A 17614-nucleotide genomic window follows, 5' to 3' on the forward strand; every position below is an offset into this window, starting at 1 on the left:
CCCCTGAGGAAGGAAAAACACATTAGTAAATTGTAAGTATCGATAACAAGACAGGAGCACATCACCTCTCCGTTTTTTACCTAACAGAGGTAACTCACACCTACCAAACACCAAGTAGATGAAAGCTGAGAAAAAGGCCCACAAAAACTATCACTCATGTAACAGTGAATTCCGGGAATGCTTTTTAATCTGCAATAATTTTAATCAAAATTTTAATCAAAAAATTTAACAATTTTAGTTTTAAAACAATAGCATGCACCAAAATCCAACTAAACATAAGGTAGTCTCTTCCATATACACAGTCTTATTTATTTCTCATGGAAAACCCTACTGCAAGGTAACTGTCTTATTCTCACGTAGATTACAGACACAAAAATGGAGGTCTGAAGAGTTTAAGTCACATTTAAAAGTTACTTCACTATTAAAAGACAGAGCCAGTATTCCAACCCCGGTTTTTGTGATCCTAAAGTCCAGGTTCATTCAATCCAGGCAGCCTCACACTGAAGGGGTTCACTCCAGGCTCTGACTTTATAGGTTAACCAAAACCTCAGAAGAAAAGGTTGCATGAAAAAGCATTTAAATCAGTCCAGAATGGTTCTATGACAATTCCCTCTACTTAACCATAGCAAGAGAGTGGCTGGAAATGGATTTCCCCTGCCACTATACTTGCCCTGAAGCTTTCTTGGAACTGATATTTAACCCTGGGTCTGGCCCAGGTCTTATCTGGGACATAAGCCCATCACAGATATTTGCATCATGCTGAGATGGCGGCCACTGCCACTTCTACTCATGCCAAATGGGACCCAAGAAAGCCAGTGGCCCCGATTAAGACATATTCAAAAATCAATCCAACAGAGGTTACAACTGATAATAAAACTAGCACTATCACAAGGAAAGAAGACATTTAAAAACAGTTAACATCCAAAGGAAAAAAAAAAAAGCTGCACAAATTCTGTGTTGCATATGCATAGGGGTGTTCATTAAAGCACACATATCTCTGGGTAATTATATTGAATCTGCATCAGGAATACAGTCATCTAATTATGAACGTGGCTGGGAATTTTTCCTTAGTATCCTATTATCTGTGATTTTATTCAAATAATCAACTTCAAAATAGGTCTCCCTTGGGGAAAATGTGTTATGCTAGTTTCAAAGATCACATTGATATTGTAACTCTGTTTCATATCTTGAAGGTAAAAATGCTTATCTACCCTATTACCTTTAATATTCTACCCAAGAAAATGTTCCAGAAGGAAATTTGTTTGATGAAAGGTATAGGCAATTTATGGCATCAAATCAACAACTTACTGTATCAGCAATGACGGTTGTTTATTATACACATTGGCAAATAATGTGATTGCCGATAGCAATAGCAGTGTAATATAAGGCTTAATTTAAGACTGTTTTAGAGACCAATAAATGCCAAGCTGAGAAAGAAAAAAAAAATGACCAATAATGTCCACAAATTGAGGCAGATATCTTGCCAAATGCTGAGGGAATGAATGATTGACCTATTCTACTTATTATTATTGACCCCCCCAAAAAAAGAAAAACCTTTTTTATTTTTTTCTTCCCAGAAAAATAAACTACTAAATGAAAAACTCTAGCAAAAGGGCAGCTACACAGATAAAAATGAAAGAAAATCACACTAAAGTCAATTTTCACATTTACCCAACAATAAGTCCCTTACTGTGCCTGAGAATCAAATCAGGGACTTCCCAGGTGGCGCTAGTGGTAAAACATCTGCCTACTGTTGCAGGAAAAATCACTGCAGATGCTGATTGTAGCCATGAAATTAAAAGATGATTACTCCTTGGAAGGAAAGTTATGACCAACCTTGACAGCATATTAAAAAGCAGAGACATTATTTTGCCAACCAAGGTCTGTCTAGTCAAGGCTATGGTTTTTCCAGTGGTCATGTATGGATGTGAGAGTTGGACTGTGAAGAAAGCTGATCGCCGAAGAAATGATGCTTTTGAACTATGGTGTTGAAGACTCTTGAGAGTCCCTTGGACTGCAAGGAGATCCAACCAGTCCATTCTAAAGGAGATCAATCCTGGGTGTTCATTGGAAGGACTGATGCTAAAGCTGAAGCTGCAATACTTTGGCCACCTCATTTGAAGAGTTGACTCACTGGAAAAGACTCTGATGCTGGGAGGGGTTGGGGGCAGGAGGAGAAGGGGACGACAGAGAATGAGATGGCTGGATGGCATCACCGACTCAGTGGACAAGAGTCTGAGTGAACTCCAGGAGTTGGTGATGGACAGGGAGGCCTGGTGTGCTGTGATTCATGGGGTCGCGGAGAGTCGGACACAACTGAGTGACTGAACTGAATTGAACTGAAGAGACAGGGATTCAATCCTTGGTCAGGAAGATCCCCTGGAGGAGAGTGTGGCAACCCACTCCAGTATTCTTGCCTGGAGAATCCATGGATGGATAAGCTGTGTGGGCTACAGTCCCTAGCAAAGAGTCAGACATGACTGAGCAACTAAGCACACAGCATGCAGTATCAAATCAGAAGCTTTAAAACACATGGAAATTCATGTAACATGATAGGTTGTAAGGGCCCAAACAGTCTAGGTAGGTGAATGCCATAGTCTACACTACATTCATGCTCTAGATCAGATAATTCAGCACTTACACCTATACTCTTCATTTGTAAAAATCTTCTCTTCCCCTCTTAACAGTAAGCTCTTTGTGAGCTATATCTATATCCTGTATATTTAGAATATCCCCTAGAGTCATGTGAGCTATTAATATTATTATGAGCATTAATTTTGGTGAAGTTTAGTGGGTTCCAGCATCTTCCTGTTAACAGTTTTCAGCAGTTATCTCTGATTTTACTGCTCTCTCAGGAGAAGGTGAGCACATTCCACCATCTAGAACCAGAACTCTGATGAAGTTTATATGTAAGAAATATAAATGTAGCCTTATGACAAAGTCTCACGCACTTCATGACATGTTCTGAATCTGGCCAAATACAGTTAATTCAGGATCACTTGGGCATTATACTACATACATATTTGATGTTGAAGCTGAAATCTTAACATTGCAATATGAGACAACTTGAATTCAGAAAATCGTATCCCAATCATCCAGTGGAAATGGAAGGGTTACATAACTCCATGAAGCACATTCTTATAAGCAGCTTATGAACTGCTGTCACTGAACTCATTAGTACCAAAAACTCCACTTGCCCTTAAGATGGTAGAAAGAAAAAAACTACTTTTTAGTGGATTTTGTATTCTGAAGTCTCCCATGAACTTTAACCTCAATACTTTTCCTTCAGATCATACCCACAGATCATTTGGAGGGAAAAGAAAATTTTCCATTTCACATAAAAACACTTATTGTCAACAAATAGTGTGTATATATGGAAACAAGTAGAATCTGAACACTTCAGAAACATCAGAGGAGGTGATCGGTAGGTAAAAGTGTGAGTGCTGGAAGGAAAATGGAAAAGTTTATCAGTGTATTTCTTATAGAGATCGTCCATTTGTAGAGGTGAAATGGTTTTTGATGCTTTGAGCTGCATAACAATCCTTTTTCAAAAAATAACACTAAAACTGTTCTAGCTGTAAATAGAACACATGAACCAAAAACCAATAAATAAGGTAAAGTGAAAGCTAAAAAATTTTAGACCTTCCCATTTTATGGTAGGACGTTTCAGAAAGACCCAGAATTTTTGTTAGAAAAATTACCAGCGACTCCTGTCTAGATGATGACGCTCATATTCTGATGGCAAACACTTACCCAGCAGCCAGCAACAAGAGAAGCCACCTCAATGAGAAGCCTGTGCACCACAATGAAGAGTAACTCCTGCTCGCTGCAACTGGAGAAAGCCTGCAGCCAGCAACGAAGACCCAGTCATAAATAAATTAATTTTTAAAATTAATTTTTTTAATTTAAATTTTTTTTTAATTGGCTTCCCTGGTGGATCAGTCAAGAACCCGCCTGCAATGTGGGAGACCTGGGTTCGATTCCTGGGTTGGGAAGATCCCTTGGAGGAGGGGATGGCTACCCACTCCAGTATTCTGGCCTGGAGAATTCCATGGACAGAGGAGCCCGGTGGGCTACAGTCCATGAGGTTGCAAAGAGTCGAACACGACTGAGTAACTAACACTCCTTTAAAAAAAAAAAAAAAAAAAGATCAGTATGTAGTGAGGTCCCAGAAAATCAGTTTCAAAGGAGCAAAAACTCCAATCACCTGGAACACAGATGCTAAACACAAATTAAGTGTGTGACCACGCCCTCCTCTCTCAGCCAGGTGGGCTTGGGAGCTGACCTCAGCGCTCTTCCCTGCTAAGTCTGGGTGTGGTCCCAGAATCCTCACACACTACTGAAAATTCAGAGACAGCAATGCAATGAAACTTGTCCGCCACTCCTCCCCTGAATGCACTCATTTGTATTCCAATTTATGCCAGAGCTTTTTCAAATCCTCCCCAACTGCATAGAGCTGAGATTGGGCTCCACGAAGAAAATCTTAAAAGATGAAGCATAGACTTGGCAACAACACATATCCCTCTGGGTGGGTTCAAGACCACACTGGGCAGGAAGGTAAGTTTGCCCCAGTGTCTCTCTCCTTCTAGAGCCCTCCAGCCTTTCACCATTGCCTCCCACCTCCAGGGCTCACTAAGGCTTGCTTCTATATGGAATTTGCCTTCTGGAAAGGTGCTTTGGGTTTTCAACTTGATATCTAAACTGGTGACATAAGGTAAGTCATTTCCTTGCTCTGGTTCTTAATGGGAAATGATATTCATTATTAGTTGTAAATGAAATATTTATGAAATCGGAAATAAAGCCAAACTAGCTCCCTTGTGGTTCAGCTAGTAAAGAATCTGCCTACAATGTAGGAGACCTGGGTTCAATCCCTGGGTTAGGAAGATCCCCTGGAGCAGGGAAACGCTACCCACTCCAGTATTCTGGCCTGGAGAATTCAACGGACCATGGGGTTATAGTCCATGGGGTCGCAAAGAGTTGGACATGACTGAGCGACTTTCACTAAAAAACAAAAACAGTAATCACCTCAGAAGGCATTTCTAAAAAGCAAACGAAACAGTATTTAAGGAAAACCTTGTAAACCTTCAAGCTCTAGCTCTGCTAATTGTAGACTTGAGAAACAATGTCCCACCTTTGTTAGCCAACTCAAAGAAGAAATCCTGCCTCTGCAATCAGCCCACAGGGTTGTGCCATCCATCCTGGAGGGCCACATGTGTGGAAATGGGAAACCAAGAGTCAGCCCCAGAGCCTTGTTTATGGGTTATCAAAGCACAGAAATGTCATGCCAGGTGAGAAGCAGGCATGAGGGTGCAGAAGGCAGAGTAAGAAGGTGTGGAATCAGGAAAAGAGGAGACCAGGGTTTCAGCAAGGTTCAGCCACAGGATAAGCTGGGACGCGGTTCAGAAGCCAATTCCACTACGCCTGCCATCATCTCTGCCACCTTTTGGGGGAGGTTTGGGGTGCTTCCACAGGCCTTAGGTATGCCAGGCACTGTGCCAGGAGCCGGAGAGATGATACTGAAGATGATTCATGCTTGATGTCCACCCAGACTGATTTTTTATCAGTCTGTCCCGTAAAAATAATAATAAACAACACACTTACATCCTAAACAAGAGGATGTCAGAGATGACATCAAAGCTGAAACTTGAAAGATGAAAAGGAGCTTGCTGCTGCTGCTGCTGCTGCTAAGTCACTTCAGTCGTGTCCGACTCTGTGTGACCCCATAGACGGAAGCCCACCAGGCTCCCCCGTCCCTGGGATTCTCCAGGCAAGAACACTGGAGTGGGTTGCCATTTCCTTCTCCAATGTGTGAAAGTGAAAAGTGAAAGTGAAGTCGCTCAGTCGTGTCCGACCTTTAGCGACCCCACGGACTGCAGCCTACCAGGCTCCTCCATCCATGGGATTTTCTAGGCAAGAGTACTGGAGTGGCTTGCCATTGCCTTCTCCGGAAAAGGAGCTTGCTGTGCAAAAAATACATAGCCTTCCTCAAAAGATGAATGAAGAAATAAAATGTGGCATATACGTACAATAGAAAATTATTCAGCTTGAAAAGGAATGATGTTCTTCAAAAGGTACAAACTCCCAGTTATAAAATAAATAAGTACTTTGGATGAAATGTACAAAGTGATAAATTGACACTGCTATACATTATATATGAAAATTGTTGAGAGTAAATCCTAAAAGTTCTCATCACAAGGAAAAAATTATCATTTTTCTATTTCTTTTTTTTTTTGGATGGAAACATCCAGTGTGTAGCTTTTATGTATTTATTTAGCTGACCTGTGAGATCTTAGTTTTCTGACAAGAGATCAAACCCAGGCCGCCCGTGGTGGAAGTGCAGAGTCCTAACCACTGGACCACCAGGGAATTCCCCTCATTTTCTATCTTTTTAAATGATGTATCTGTGTGTGACAATGAATGGGCACTAAATTCACAGTGATAATCATTTCATGATATGATGTATGTAAGTCAAATCATTATGCTGCACACCTTAAATTTATACAGTGATCCATGTTAATTACATCTCAATGAAACTAAAAGGGAAAAAAAATGAATGAAGTTTTATACATGCTGTAACATGGATGAACCTTGAAAATACTATGTTAAGTCAAATAAGCCAGACATAAAAAGACAAGTATTGTATGAATCCACACATATGAGGTAACTATAATACAAATTCACAGGGACAGCAAGTAGAAGAGAGAGAAGGAATGGGGGATCCTTTTTTAATGGGTGCAGAATTTCTGTTTTGGATGATGCAAATGGACAGCAGAGATGGTTACACAACACTGTGAATGCACTTTATGCCATGAACTGTACGTTTATAAATGGCTTATAAACGGCTAAAACAGTGAACTTTGTATTATGTGTGGTTTACCACAATAACAATTTTTTAAAGCAGATTGGCAATTATTTCAAGTAGAGAGAAAAGGCCTTGAAGCTGCTAAGAGACATACTGGTTGGGAGAGAATATTGGAAGACGTAACCCACACAGAAACACAAAAGGACCAGACCCATGTTGGCTTCAAAATCCATGGTTATGGAACTTCCCTGGTGGTCCAGTGGCTAAGACTCTGCGCTCACAGTACAAGGGGCCTGGGTTCGATCCCCAGTCAGAGAACTAGATCCTGCATGCCACAACTAAGAACCCATTCCGCCAAATAGATAAATTAAACAAACATTTAAAAAAAAAAACCCATGGTTAGGAGTTAGGATCTTATTCTAGGTGCCATTTCACTGTTGTTAGAGGAGTTTTAAGCAAGAAGAAGCAAGCATAGAAGTGGATTCTTAAGGGACTATTCAGTACCAGACACACTCTGGTGAGAACTCCCAACCTGAAAGGAAGATAAGGCCCCAAAAAGGATGAGCACAAACCTGGATAGTCCCAGAACCCTCAGCTGGTCCACCAACATGCTAACCACTGTCACTAGATGCTTGCACAGGAAGCAAACTACCCAAACAGGATAACGCAAATGCCGCCTCTTCCTGGACACACCCCATCTCTCCAGCTGAACTCTCTAAGTTTTCACCCATTTTTCTTACACGATACTTAAGAATTCACTCTTATAGAATAGTTCATGGTGTACCTGGTTTTTCTGCTTCCAGATTCCAGACTTGCCTAGTCACAGGATCTATCAAGTATAGCATCAGATCTGGACTCTGGATTTGTTGCTAATGATAATGTGGTTAAAGTGACTCCCTCACCTTGCTCCCGGCTTGGCTGAATTTTTCAAAACTCAGATTCTTTAAGCTGTCACTTACAACTGGCACCTTTGCTGAAAATTAAAATAATAATAATAGCAAAATAAAAGTTATGACAAACCTAGACAGCCTATGAAAAAGCAGAGACATCACCTTGCCAATGAAGGTCTGTCCAGTCAAAGCTATGGTTTTACCAGTAGTTGTGTACAGGGGTGAGAGTTGGACCAGAAAGAAGGTTGAGCACCGAAGAATTGATACTTTAGGACTGTGGTGCTGAGAAGACTCTTGAAAATCCCTTGGACAGCAAGGAGATCAAATCAGTCAATCCTAAGAGAAATCAACCCTGAATATTTGTTGGAAGGACTGATGCCGAAGCTGAAGCTCCAATACCTTGGCCATCTGATATGAAGAGCCGACTCACTGGAAAAGACCCTGATGCTCGGAAAGATGGAGGGCAGGAGAAGAGGGCAATAAAGGATGAAGTGGTTGGATGGCATCACCAACTCAATGGACATGAATTTAGCAAACTCTGGGAGACAGTGAAGGACAGGGAAGCCTGGCGTGCTGCAGTCCGTGGGGTGGCAAAGAATCAGACATGACTTAGAAACTGAACAACAACAAACGAAATGCCAGCTAGGGATTGTCCTTTCCAGAGAGATGCTGGAAATGTGTGATGGACATTTCCACAAATTCTTACCTATTTTGGAAGATGTCATCTTCCCTTCCATCATCCACTTCTGAGGCCTGCTTGAACAGGGAACTTATGTCACAGCCCCCCTCCATCCCCCCTCACCAAAGCCGCAGCAGAGCCTCCAGTAATTGGGAGAAGGCAAATAGCAGAATCCGCCAACTGTACCTTCTCTGGTGGGGAAGTCCATCATCAGACACACATGCTGCCATCTGGACCACACAGCCACTCCTTTCATAAGTACCTGCTCAGCATCCAAGTTCACAGTTTGCTAGTGTTTTCAGTGGAATTCCTAATTCCTGTGGCTTCATAACGCTCAACTAAAAATACAGTGCCAGCTGGCAGAGGGCCCAGATTCTGGAGCCCCAAAGAAGACTGAAGAAGGATAAATATGAAGGAGTGAGCTTAGAGAGGGAGGGAGGGAGGAGCCGGTGGCCATGTGGTGACATGGGGGAGGGTGTCAGCAAGCACAGGGAACAGTTATTACTGGAGGGAAGAAAGAAATGAAGACCTGCTAAGTGACAGTTCTTTGGGGAATGGAACAAGCACTCTTCTCTAAATTAACTTTCTACATTCTCAGTTCAATAATCTGGATGATGACTGATTTTCAAAGTAATGTGAATTGTCTTATATGAAGTTTCTTACGTAAATCTCTAGGGAATTCTTTGACATGCATTATGGCACATTTTAATCTCAGTTCTGTATTTTAATTGATCCACAGAAAGACAATGTGAGAACTAAAATGTACTTTTAGAATTTCTTAACCCCCAGGATTACAATTATCAGAATGCTATTAGAGCCTGAATCGCAAGTCAGAATATCAAAGGATTAACTTAGCCAAGTCCATCACTGAGGTTTCTCAGCTACACAGTAAATTCCATGAAAATTGCTTTATTTTCTTTTTTCCAAAATGGAAACAACTTTGTTACTTTGTCTAATACGTAAAAAAAAATTCCTTCAATAATATTTTCAGGGTTTGTTTTGTTTTGTTTTGGCTGCACCCTATGGCATGCAGGGGGCGTCCCTGGTGACTCAGACAGTAAAGAATTCGCCTGTAATGTGGGAGACCTGGGTTTGATCCCTGGGTTGGGAAGCTCACCTGGAGGACGGCAAGGCAACCCACTCCAGTATTCTTGCCTGGAGAATCCCCACTGGCAGAGGAGACTGGAGGGCTACAGTCCATGGGGTTGCAAAGAGTTGGACATGACTGAGCGACTAAGCACAGCAGCGTGGAATACAGGAGCTTGGTTCGCCCACCAGGAACCGAACCCATGCCCCCTGCAGTGGAAGTGCAGAGTCCTAACTGCTGGATCACCAGGGAATTCCTCTGCACAGTCAATGTTTTAATGTATAGCTTTCTGAACTTTTTCATAAACATATGTATATATGAAAATTTTCAAAATTAAAGGCCTATTATTCATATAGTTTGTAATTCAGTAATATACTGTTAATATACTTATGTCAGTAAACATTCTTTTCAACATATTAGCTACAGAATATTCCATCTCATGTATATGCTATGATTTATTTGACTAATTTCTTTCTTTATCGATAGACATTTGAAACTGTCTCCAATATTTCAGTATTATAACACATATAACTACAGGAAATCAAAAAGTAAGTGAGTGTAAAGTAAGTGAGTGCCTTACCCTTCTCTCTGCAAATAAATTTGAAATTGATGATTTTTCTAAGAACACATAAATTACCAAAATGAATATCAAAAAGAATAGGAAACTTAAACAGGATCAGTAAGGATTCATTTTTTTTTTAATATCCCAAGGACTACCTCTCCCCAAGTGCCACATCCAGATGATTTTCCAGGTGAAATCTTCAAAAATCCTGTTTATTGTATTCCAGAGAATACAGAAAGAAGGAAATGCTTTCACTTTCTTTTCTCAAAATTTAGAGTAAGATTAATAACTATACCACCAAAGATAGCGTAGAAAAGAAAATAGACCAATCTTACTTATGAATATCAATGCAAGAATTTTAGATACAATTTAGCAAATATAATCCAGACTGAAAGAATAAAACACCAAAGACCCAGAAGAATCCATTCCAGCAACTAGTATTGATCATTATTAGGAAATTTAATAATATAAACCAATATATAACTGGTTAAAAGGAGAAAAGTATACATGATCACCTTAATACATGCTTAAAAGACATGATAAAAATAATACAAATCCCAGTAAAATGGAAATAGATGAATACTTCCTTAATATATATAGCCAAAAACTGGCAAAATGATGAAAAGACAAAAGTAGAAAACAAACCTGGAGAAGGCAATGGCAAGCCACTCCGGTACTCTTGCCTAGAAAATCCCATGGATGGAGGAGCCTGGTAGGCTGCAGTCTGTGGGGTCACTACGACTGAGCGACTTTACTTTCACTTTTCACTTTCACACATTGGAGAAGGAAATGGCAACCCACTCCAGTGTTCTTGCCTGGAGAATCCCAGGGAAGGGGGAGCCTGGTGGGCTTCAGTCTATGGGGTCACACAGAGTCGGACATGACTGAAGTGACTTAGCAGCAGCAGCAGCAGAAAACAAACCAGAAGCCAACACCATCACAAAAACAGAAGGAGTACACCAGAATGATTAAGCATACACCCTCAAAACTAGAATTTTGAGTTCAAATTTCAGCTCTATCACTAGTTCGATAACCTGAAACAAACTCCTTAACTTTTCCATGCCTCAGTTTTTCCATCTGTATAGTGTGATAATAATACACATTCACAGGGATAACGTAAGGACTGAATGAGCGGTTAGGACAGAATTTAGCACATAGCACTCTGTCAGTGTACATAAAAACATAACTAGATGTCGGTGACATCAGAAAGCTAAAATCATGACTGATAATGAAATACTCAAACCACTCCCATGAAAGTCAGGAATAAGGAAAGAAAATTCAAGGTCAATACTACTACTTAAACTTTTGCTCTGAAAACACTAGCTAAGTGGTCAGTTAAAAGAAAAGCATGACTATTACAAACATGGGAAAATGAAAGATGGAATTATCATCATTAGCAGATGATATTATTCCTTTAAATACCAAGAGAATCAACTAAAAACCTAGCAGAAACCATAGGAAACTAGTGGATTTATTTAATTCATTCATTATCCCCAAAAGAGATATAGACAGAAATAGGAAAACAGCCTCCAGATGCTATAAGCTGGGAAGCTGGACCTCTGAAAAACTCACCTTGGCAATTTAATTTGGGGGACTCCCACGTGCCCATGGCTGTGCAGCTTGAAGCTGTATCTTCTGAGTCACTGAAGAATCCTTCTTTGCAAGCGTAACGAACCTGACTGCCAAGCCTAGAGGTATAATTTCCTATGATATAGCCACCTGGAATCTCAGGAGGGGTCCCACAGTCTATTTCTGAAAATAAATTAATGTCAAACATGTTATTATATAAATGTGTATTTTCAAAATACATAATCTCTTTCCATCGTTACTTTATCCTCTCTTCCCTCACACATACACACTCGAGTCATATTTTAAAACAGACTGACTCATTTCTACAAGACTTCTGGGCACACTTCCAATGAGTGTCTCTATTCAGTCGTCTGGTCTTCCACAAGTAACAGCACAAAACTGAAAGGATCTGGCAGTCAACTCTCACTAATTTACACTAACTAAAGATAAGCCTGTGGGCTTCCCTGGTGACTCAGGGGTAAAGAACACACCGGCCGATGCAGGAGACGTGAGTTCGATCCCTGAGTCAGGAAGATCCCCTGAAGAAGGAAATGGTAACTCCCTCCAGTATCCTTGTCTGGGAAATGCCATGGACAGGAGACTGGTGGGCTACTGTCAACAGGGTTGCAAAAAAGTCAGACATGACTTAGGGACTAAACAACGAAGAGAAGCCTAGCCCAACAAAGTATAAATTTCATTTTGCACAATATCCTAAAATATATAAGCCTTTATAACTTCCTTGGTAACTTTTGAGATGCTGGTCCTTACCAGATTAGCTGTGTTTACTATCTAATATAATGGTTAATATCTGAATATCTATTAACTACAAAAATCCTTAAAGTTTTTTAACTGTAATACAGCCCCCTCTATCTTGACTGTTATTTAATTTTATAGGTTATAAATATGCAAAACACAAAATCCCACCAACATCCTCAACACAGACTCACAGACTGGGGCTCAGAGCAGGAGAGTCATCAACAGATTCTCACCTTCGGATGCTGCATTCTTTGGCAGGGACCCACCTGTGCATGACGTGGCATCTCTGGTCGGATGGAAAGGCTCAGGTCCACCTTTCGGCAAGTATCCATCCATACAGTAGCATTCATAGCTCCCATGAGTGTTCACACACCGTCCTCCACGCCTGCACCGGCTGGAAACCTCACACTCATCTATGTCTTGAGACCCGCACAAGAAGGGAGAGAAAAACAGAAAAAGGAGAAAAGGGTTGGACACTGTGACAGCCATTTCTTCTTTGTGGTGGGGGATTTAACTTTTTATTTTGTATTGGGGTAAAGCCAATTATCATGTTGCAACAGTTTCAAGTGAACAGAAAAGGGACTCGCGCATTATACTTACATCCATTCTCCTCCAAACTCCCCTCCCATACAGGCTGCCACACAACACTGAGCAGAGTTCCCTGCACTATACAGTCGGTCCTTGTTGGTTATCCATTTTAAAAATAGCAGTGTGTACATGTCCATCCCAAACTCCCAGACTATCCCCTTCCCTACCCCCAGCAACCATAAGATTATTCTCAAAGTTTGTGAGTCTCTGTTTCGAAAGTTCATTTATATCCTTTTTTTTAGATTCCACATATAGAGGACGTTGTATGAAATTTCTCCTTCTCTGTCTGACTTATTTCAATCAGTGTGACTATCTCTAAGTCCACCCATGTTGCTGCAAATGGCATTATTTTGTTCTTTTTAACGGCTGGGTAATATTCCGTTGTATATCTGTGGCACATCTTCTTTATCCATTCTTCCTGACAGCCACTTCTCACACTCTCAATCTACACTTATAAGTAGATGCATTTGTTTGTAACTGTATCGCAAATTTGTTGTACTCCTTAAGAGTTCCTCTCCTGTGTCCTTCATATCATAGGTACTAAGTGGTGCTCAGTAAATATTTGTCAATGTGTTCCGAAAATTTATAAAAGCCAACAACTATTACCAACTCTCTTGACAAACCAACAAAATGAACCCAAAGAAGTATGCTAAAAAATTGAATTACTGTAAAATAAGGCTGGCATCAACTTCATGTTAAGATATCTGAAGAACTCCTAATACAAAACAGCTTAGACCAGAGTGAAAAATGTTCCATGAGCATAAGGCAAGAAGAAAAGCTACTTAGAAGGGTCTCGCTAATTTTACCAAGATCAGAAGTGCTTAAAGCAGCCTTCAAGAAGGATAAGACATGCTTCTTAGCAGACTTTTCCCTTTGACTGAAGATTGTCAGTGGTAGCAGGTGCAGGAGTTAAAACCAATCATTCAGAGACTGAAAAAGAAATCTTTCTGCAAGTTAGCAGTTTTTCCCTCAGACTTGGCTTAGTGAACAAAACTTAAAGCTTTAGAAACTCCATCAAAGCCACAGACACACCAATTTCACTTAGAGAAAGAAAAGTCCCTTAAGTAAAAGGGGATGTTTTCCAGGACATTTGCAAGAACTATCAGGGGGACAGAGGACAGGAGGGGCAGTGTGACTGAAGAAAGTCTGGTTGTTCCCTGACTCTGGGATTTCAAAGACCTGTAATTTTAGAAGAACTGATATTATTGTTGATGTTGTTGTTGTTCAATCGCTGAGTCCTGTCCAACTCTTACAACCCCGTGGACTGCCAGGCTCCTCTGTCTTCCACTATCTCTCACAGTTTGCTCAAATTCATGTCCACTGAGGCAATGATGCAATCTAATCATCTCATCATCCTCTGTCACCCCCTTCTCCTCCTGCCTTCAGTCTTTCCCAGCATCAGGGTCTTTTCCAATCAGTCAGCTCTTTGCATCTGGTGGCCAAAGTACTGAAGCATCAGCTTCAGCATCAGTCCTTCCAATGAATATTCAGGACTGATTTCCTTTAGAATTGACTGGTTTGGTCTCCTTGCAGTCCAAGGGACTCTCAAGATTCTTCTCCAGCACCACAATTCAATAGCATCAATTCTTCAGCGCTCATTCTTTTTTATGGCCCAACTCCCACACCCATACATGAACTAGTGGAAAAACCATCGCTTTGACTAGACGGACCTTTGCTGGCAAAGGGACATCTCTGCTTTTTAATATATTGTCTAGGTTTGTCATAGCTTTTCTTCCCAGGAGTAAAATTCTTTTAATTTCATGATTACAGTCACTATATGCAATAATTGGGAGCCCAAGAAAATAAAATCTGTCACTGCTTCCATTTCTTCCCCTTCTATTTACCATGAAGTGATGGGATCAGCTACCAAGATCTTATTTTTTGAACACTGAGTTTTAAGCCAGTTTTTTCACTTTCCTCTTTCACCCTCATCAAGTGGCTCTTTAATTCCTCTTCACTTTGTGCCATTAGAGTTGGTATCATCTGCATATCTGATGTTGTTGATATTTCTCCCGGCAATCTTGATTCCAGCTTGTGCTTCATCCAGCCTGGCATTTTGCATGATGCACTCTGCATAGTAGTCAAATAGCAGGGTGACAATATACAGACTTGTCCTACTCCTTCCCCAATTCTGAAGCACTCAGTTGTTCCATGTAAGGTTCTAACTGTTGCTTCTTGACCCACATGCAAGTTTCTCAGAAGACAGGTAAGGTGGTCTGGTATTCCCATCTCTTTAAGAATTTTCCACAGTTTGTTGTGTTCCACAAAGTCAAAGGCTTTAGTGTAATCAAGGAAGAAGAAGTAGATATTTTTCTGGAATTCCCTTGTTTTCTTCATGATCCAACAAATGTTGGCAATCTGGTCTCTGGTTCCTCTGCCTTTTCTAAACTCAGCTTGTATATCTGGAAATTCTCAGTTCACTGCTGAAGCCTGACTTTAAGGATTTTGAGCATTTCTTTGCTAACATATGAAATAAGTGCAATGGTAGTTTGAACATTCTTTGGCATTGCCCTTCTTTGGGACTGGAATGAAAACTGACCTTTTCCAGTCCTGTGGACACTGCTGAATTTTCCAAATTTGCTGGCATATTGAGTGCAGCACTTTTACAGCATCATCTTTTAGGATCTGAAATAGCTCATCTGGAATTCTGTCACCTCTACTAGCTTTGTTCAGAGTGATGCTTCCTAAGGCCCACTTGACTTGACACTCCAGGATGTCTGGCTCTAGGTGAGTGACCACACCATCATGGTTATCCAGGTCATTGAGACCTTTTTTGTGTAGTTCTTCTGTGTTCCTACCTCCTCTTCTTAATCTTACCATTTTGTCCTTTATCATGCCCATCCTTGCACAAAATGTTCCCTTGATATGTCCAGTTTTCTTGAAGAGATCTCTAGTCTTTCCCATTCTATTGTTCTCTTACATTTCTTCGCATGGTTCACTTAAGAAGCCCTTCTCGTCCCTCCTTGCTGTTCTCTGGAACTCTGAGTTCAGTTGGGTATTATCTTCCCCTTTCTCCTTTACCTTTTGCTTTTCTTCTTTCCTCAGCTATTTGCAAAACCTCCTCAGACAACCACTTTGCCTTCTTGCATTTCTTTTCTTTGACCAATATTCTAATTTTTCAGTAAAGTCTTTTTTTCCCAAAAAAACTAACACTATCATTTCATTTAAAAAATAAAAGAAGAACATTTTAACAATGTCCCCACCCGAAAGGAAGACTATAATCTCAGAATCCTTTCATATTTTTGTTTAGTGATTTTATGAAAATTCACTGTATTCTTTATACTGGTTTGTTTGGTTTTGGATTTTGGACCAAGGAATACCTACCTCATTGCTAGCTGGTTGTTGCCTGGGAAACAGTAATTCATTCAATTGCTGGAGGAGACCCAAGGGACCAATTCTGATCAACCTACACCTTTGGGAAACTCTGTGGGATATGGGCTCCAGAGATGGCTGTCAACAATTCTTCCCCTTCCTCTCTTGCCTCTCCTCCCATCAAGAATGGAATCCATTTCCCCTTCTCTTGAGCTAGCCTTGAGACTGGCTTTGTCCAACAGAACTTGGCAGAAGCATCATGATGCCTGCTCTGGACATCACCTTAAAGGATGCCTGGCAGCTTCCTCTCTCCCTCAGCTGGAATCCACTGTCCATGCTACAGAAAACCCAGGCTGTGGTGCTTGGGAGACAGGCCCATCAGAGAGGCCCTAAAGATGAGATGCCATATGAAGGAGGACTAAGGTGGCCTGCTTGACAGCTAGAATCAAGGTCCAGGTGATGCTAGTGGCAAAGAATCCACCAGCCAACACAGGAGACGCAAGGGACGTGGATGGAGCTCCTGGAGCAGGAAATGGCAATCCACTCCAGGATTCTCGTCTGGAGAATTCCATGCCACGGTCAGAGGAGCCTGGAGAGCTACAGTCCATAGCATCGCAAAGATTCGGACACAACCGAATACACACACACACACACACCCACACCCATACACACCCACACACACACGCACACACACACACACACACACGCACCCACACACGCACCCACACACACACACATGCGCCCACACACACCCACACACACACACACACACGCACCCACACACGCACCCACACACACCCACACATGCACACACACACACACACACGCACCCACACACACCCACACATGCGCACACACACACACACACACACCCCACACACACACACCAACCGAGCCATATGTGAGAGATGCTTTCTTTCATCAGCCCAGTCTAGTCCAGCCACCAGTTGAATGTGTGTATACAAGTGACAAAACCACCTAGCCACAGAATTGTAACAAATAATAAATTGTTGTTTTAAATCACTAAATTTGGGGGGAGTTGTGAGGTGGGAGGAGTAGAGTTACTCAGTAAGAAATAACCAAGACACTCCTAACATAGGAAGAGATGCTGAAATCCAAATAAGATTAAGAAGATACTGTATTCATGAAAAAGGGACTTTCTGAGGAAAATAAAAATGAAGTCTTGGAAATTAAAAACAAAATATGAATGCCAAAAGTAAAAGCTCAACAGAGGCACTGAAAATAAATTCACAAATTTCAACTCGAGGAATTCTCCAAAACACACAGAAAAATTAATTATCTAAGATAGAAACTATGGGACAAAAAAAATAATATGAGGACAGACCCAAAACATTCAATATCTATTTAA

At 41.0% G+C, this 17614-nt stretch overlaps 1 protein-coding gene across 3 annotated transcripts in view; it reads right to left on the reverse strand.

Annotated features, from left to right (window-relative positions):
- The window catches only part of SUSD1 (sushi domain containing 1), a 209146-nt gene that overhangs the window by 163440 nt on the left and 28092 nt on the right, over nt 1-17614 (reverse strand). For all 3 annotated transcript variants that reach the window (XM_088838275.1, XM_088838276.1, XM_055427584.2), the window contains exons 4-5: nt 12612-12764; nt 11593-11772 (exon numbers count right to left, since the gene is read on the reverse strand). In XM_088838275.1, the coding sequence (XP_088694401.1) occupies nt 11593-11772; nt 12612-12764 (333 nt within the window). The remainder of the gene's footprint in view (nt 1-11592; nt 11773-12611; nt 12765-17614) is intronic.

Source organism: Moschus berezovskii, chromosome 7 (genome assembly GCF_049115385.1).
Source record: "Moschus berezovskii isolate FMDL1 chromosome 7, NW_MosBer_1.0, whole genome shotgun sequence".
NCBI classification, from domain to species: domain Eukaryota; kingdom Metazoa; phylum Chordata; class Mammalia; order Artiodactyla; family Moschidae; genus Moschus; species Moschus berezovskii.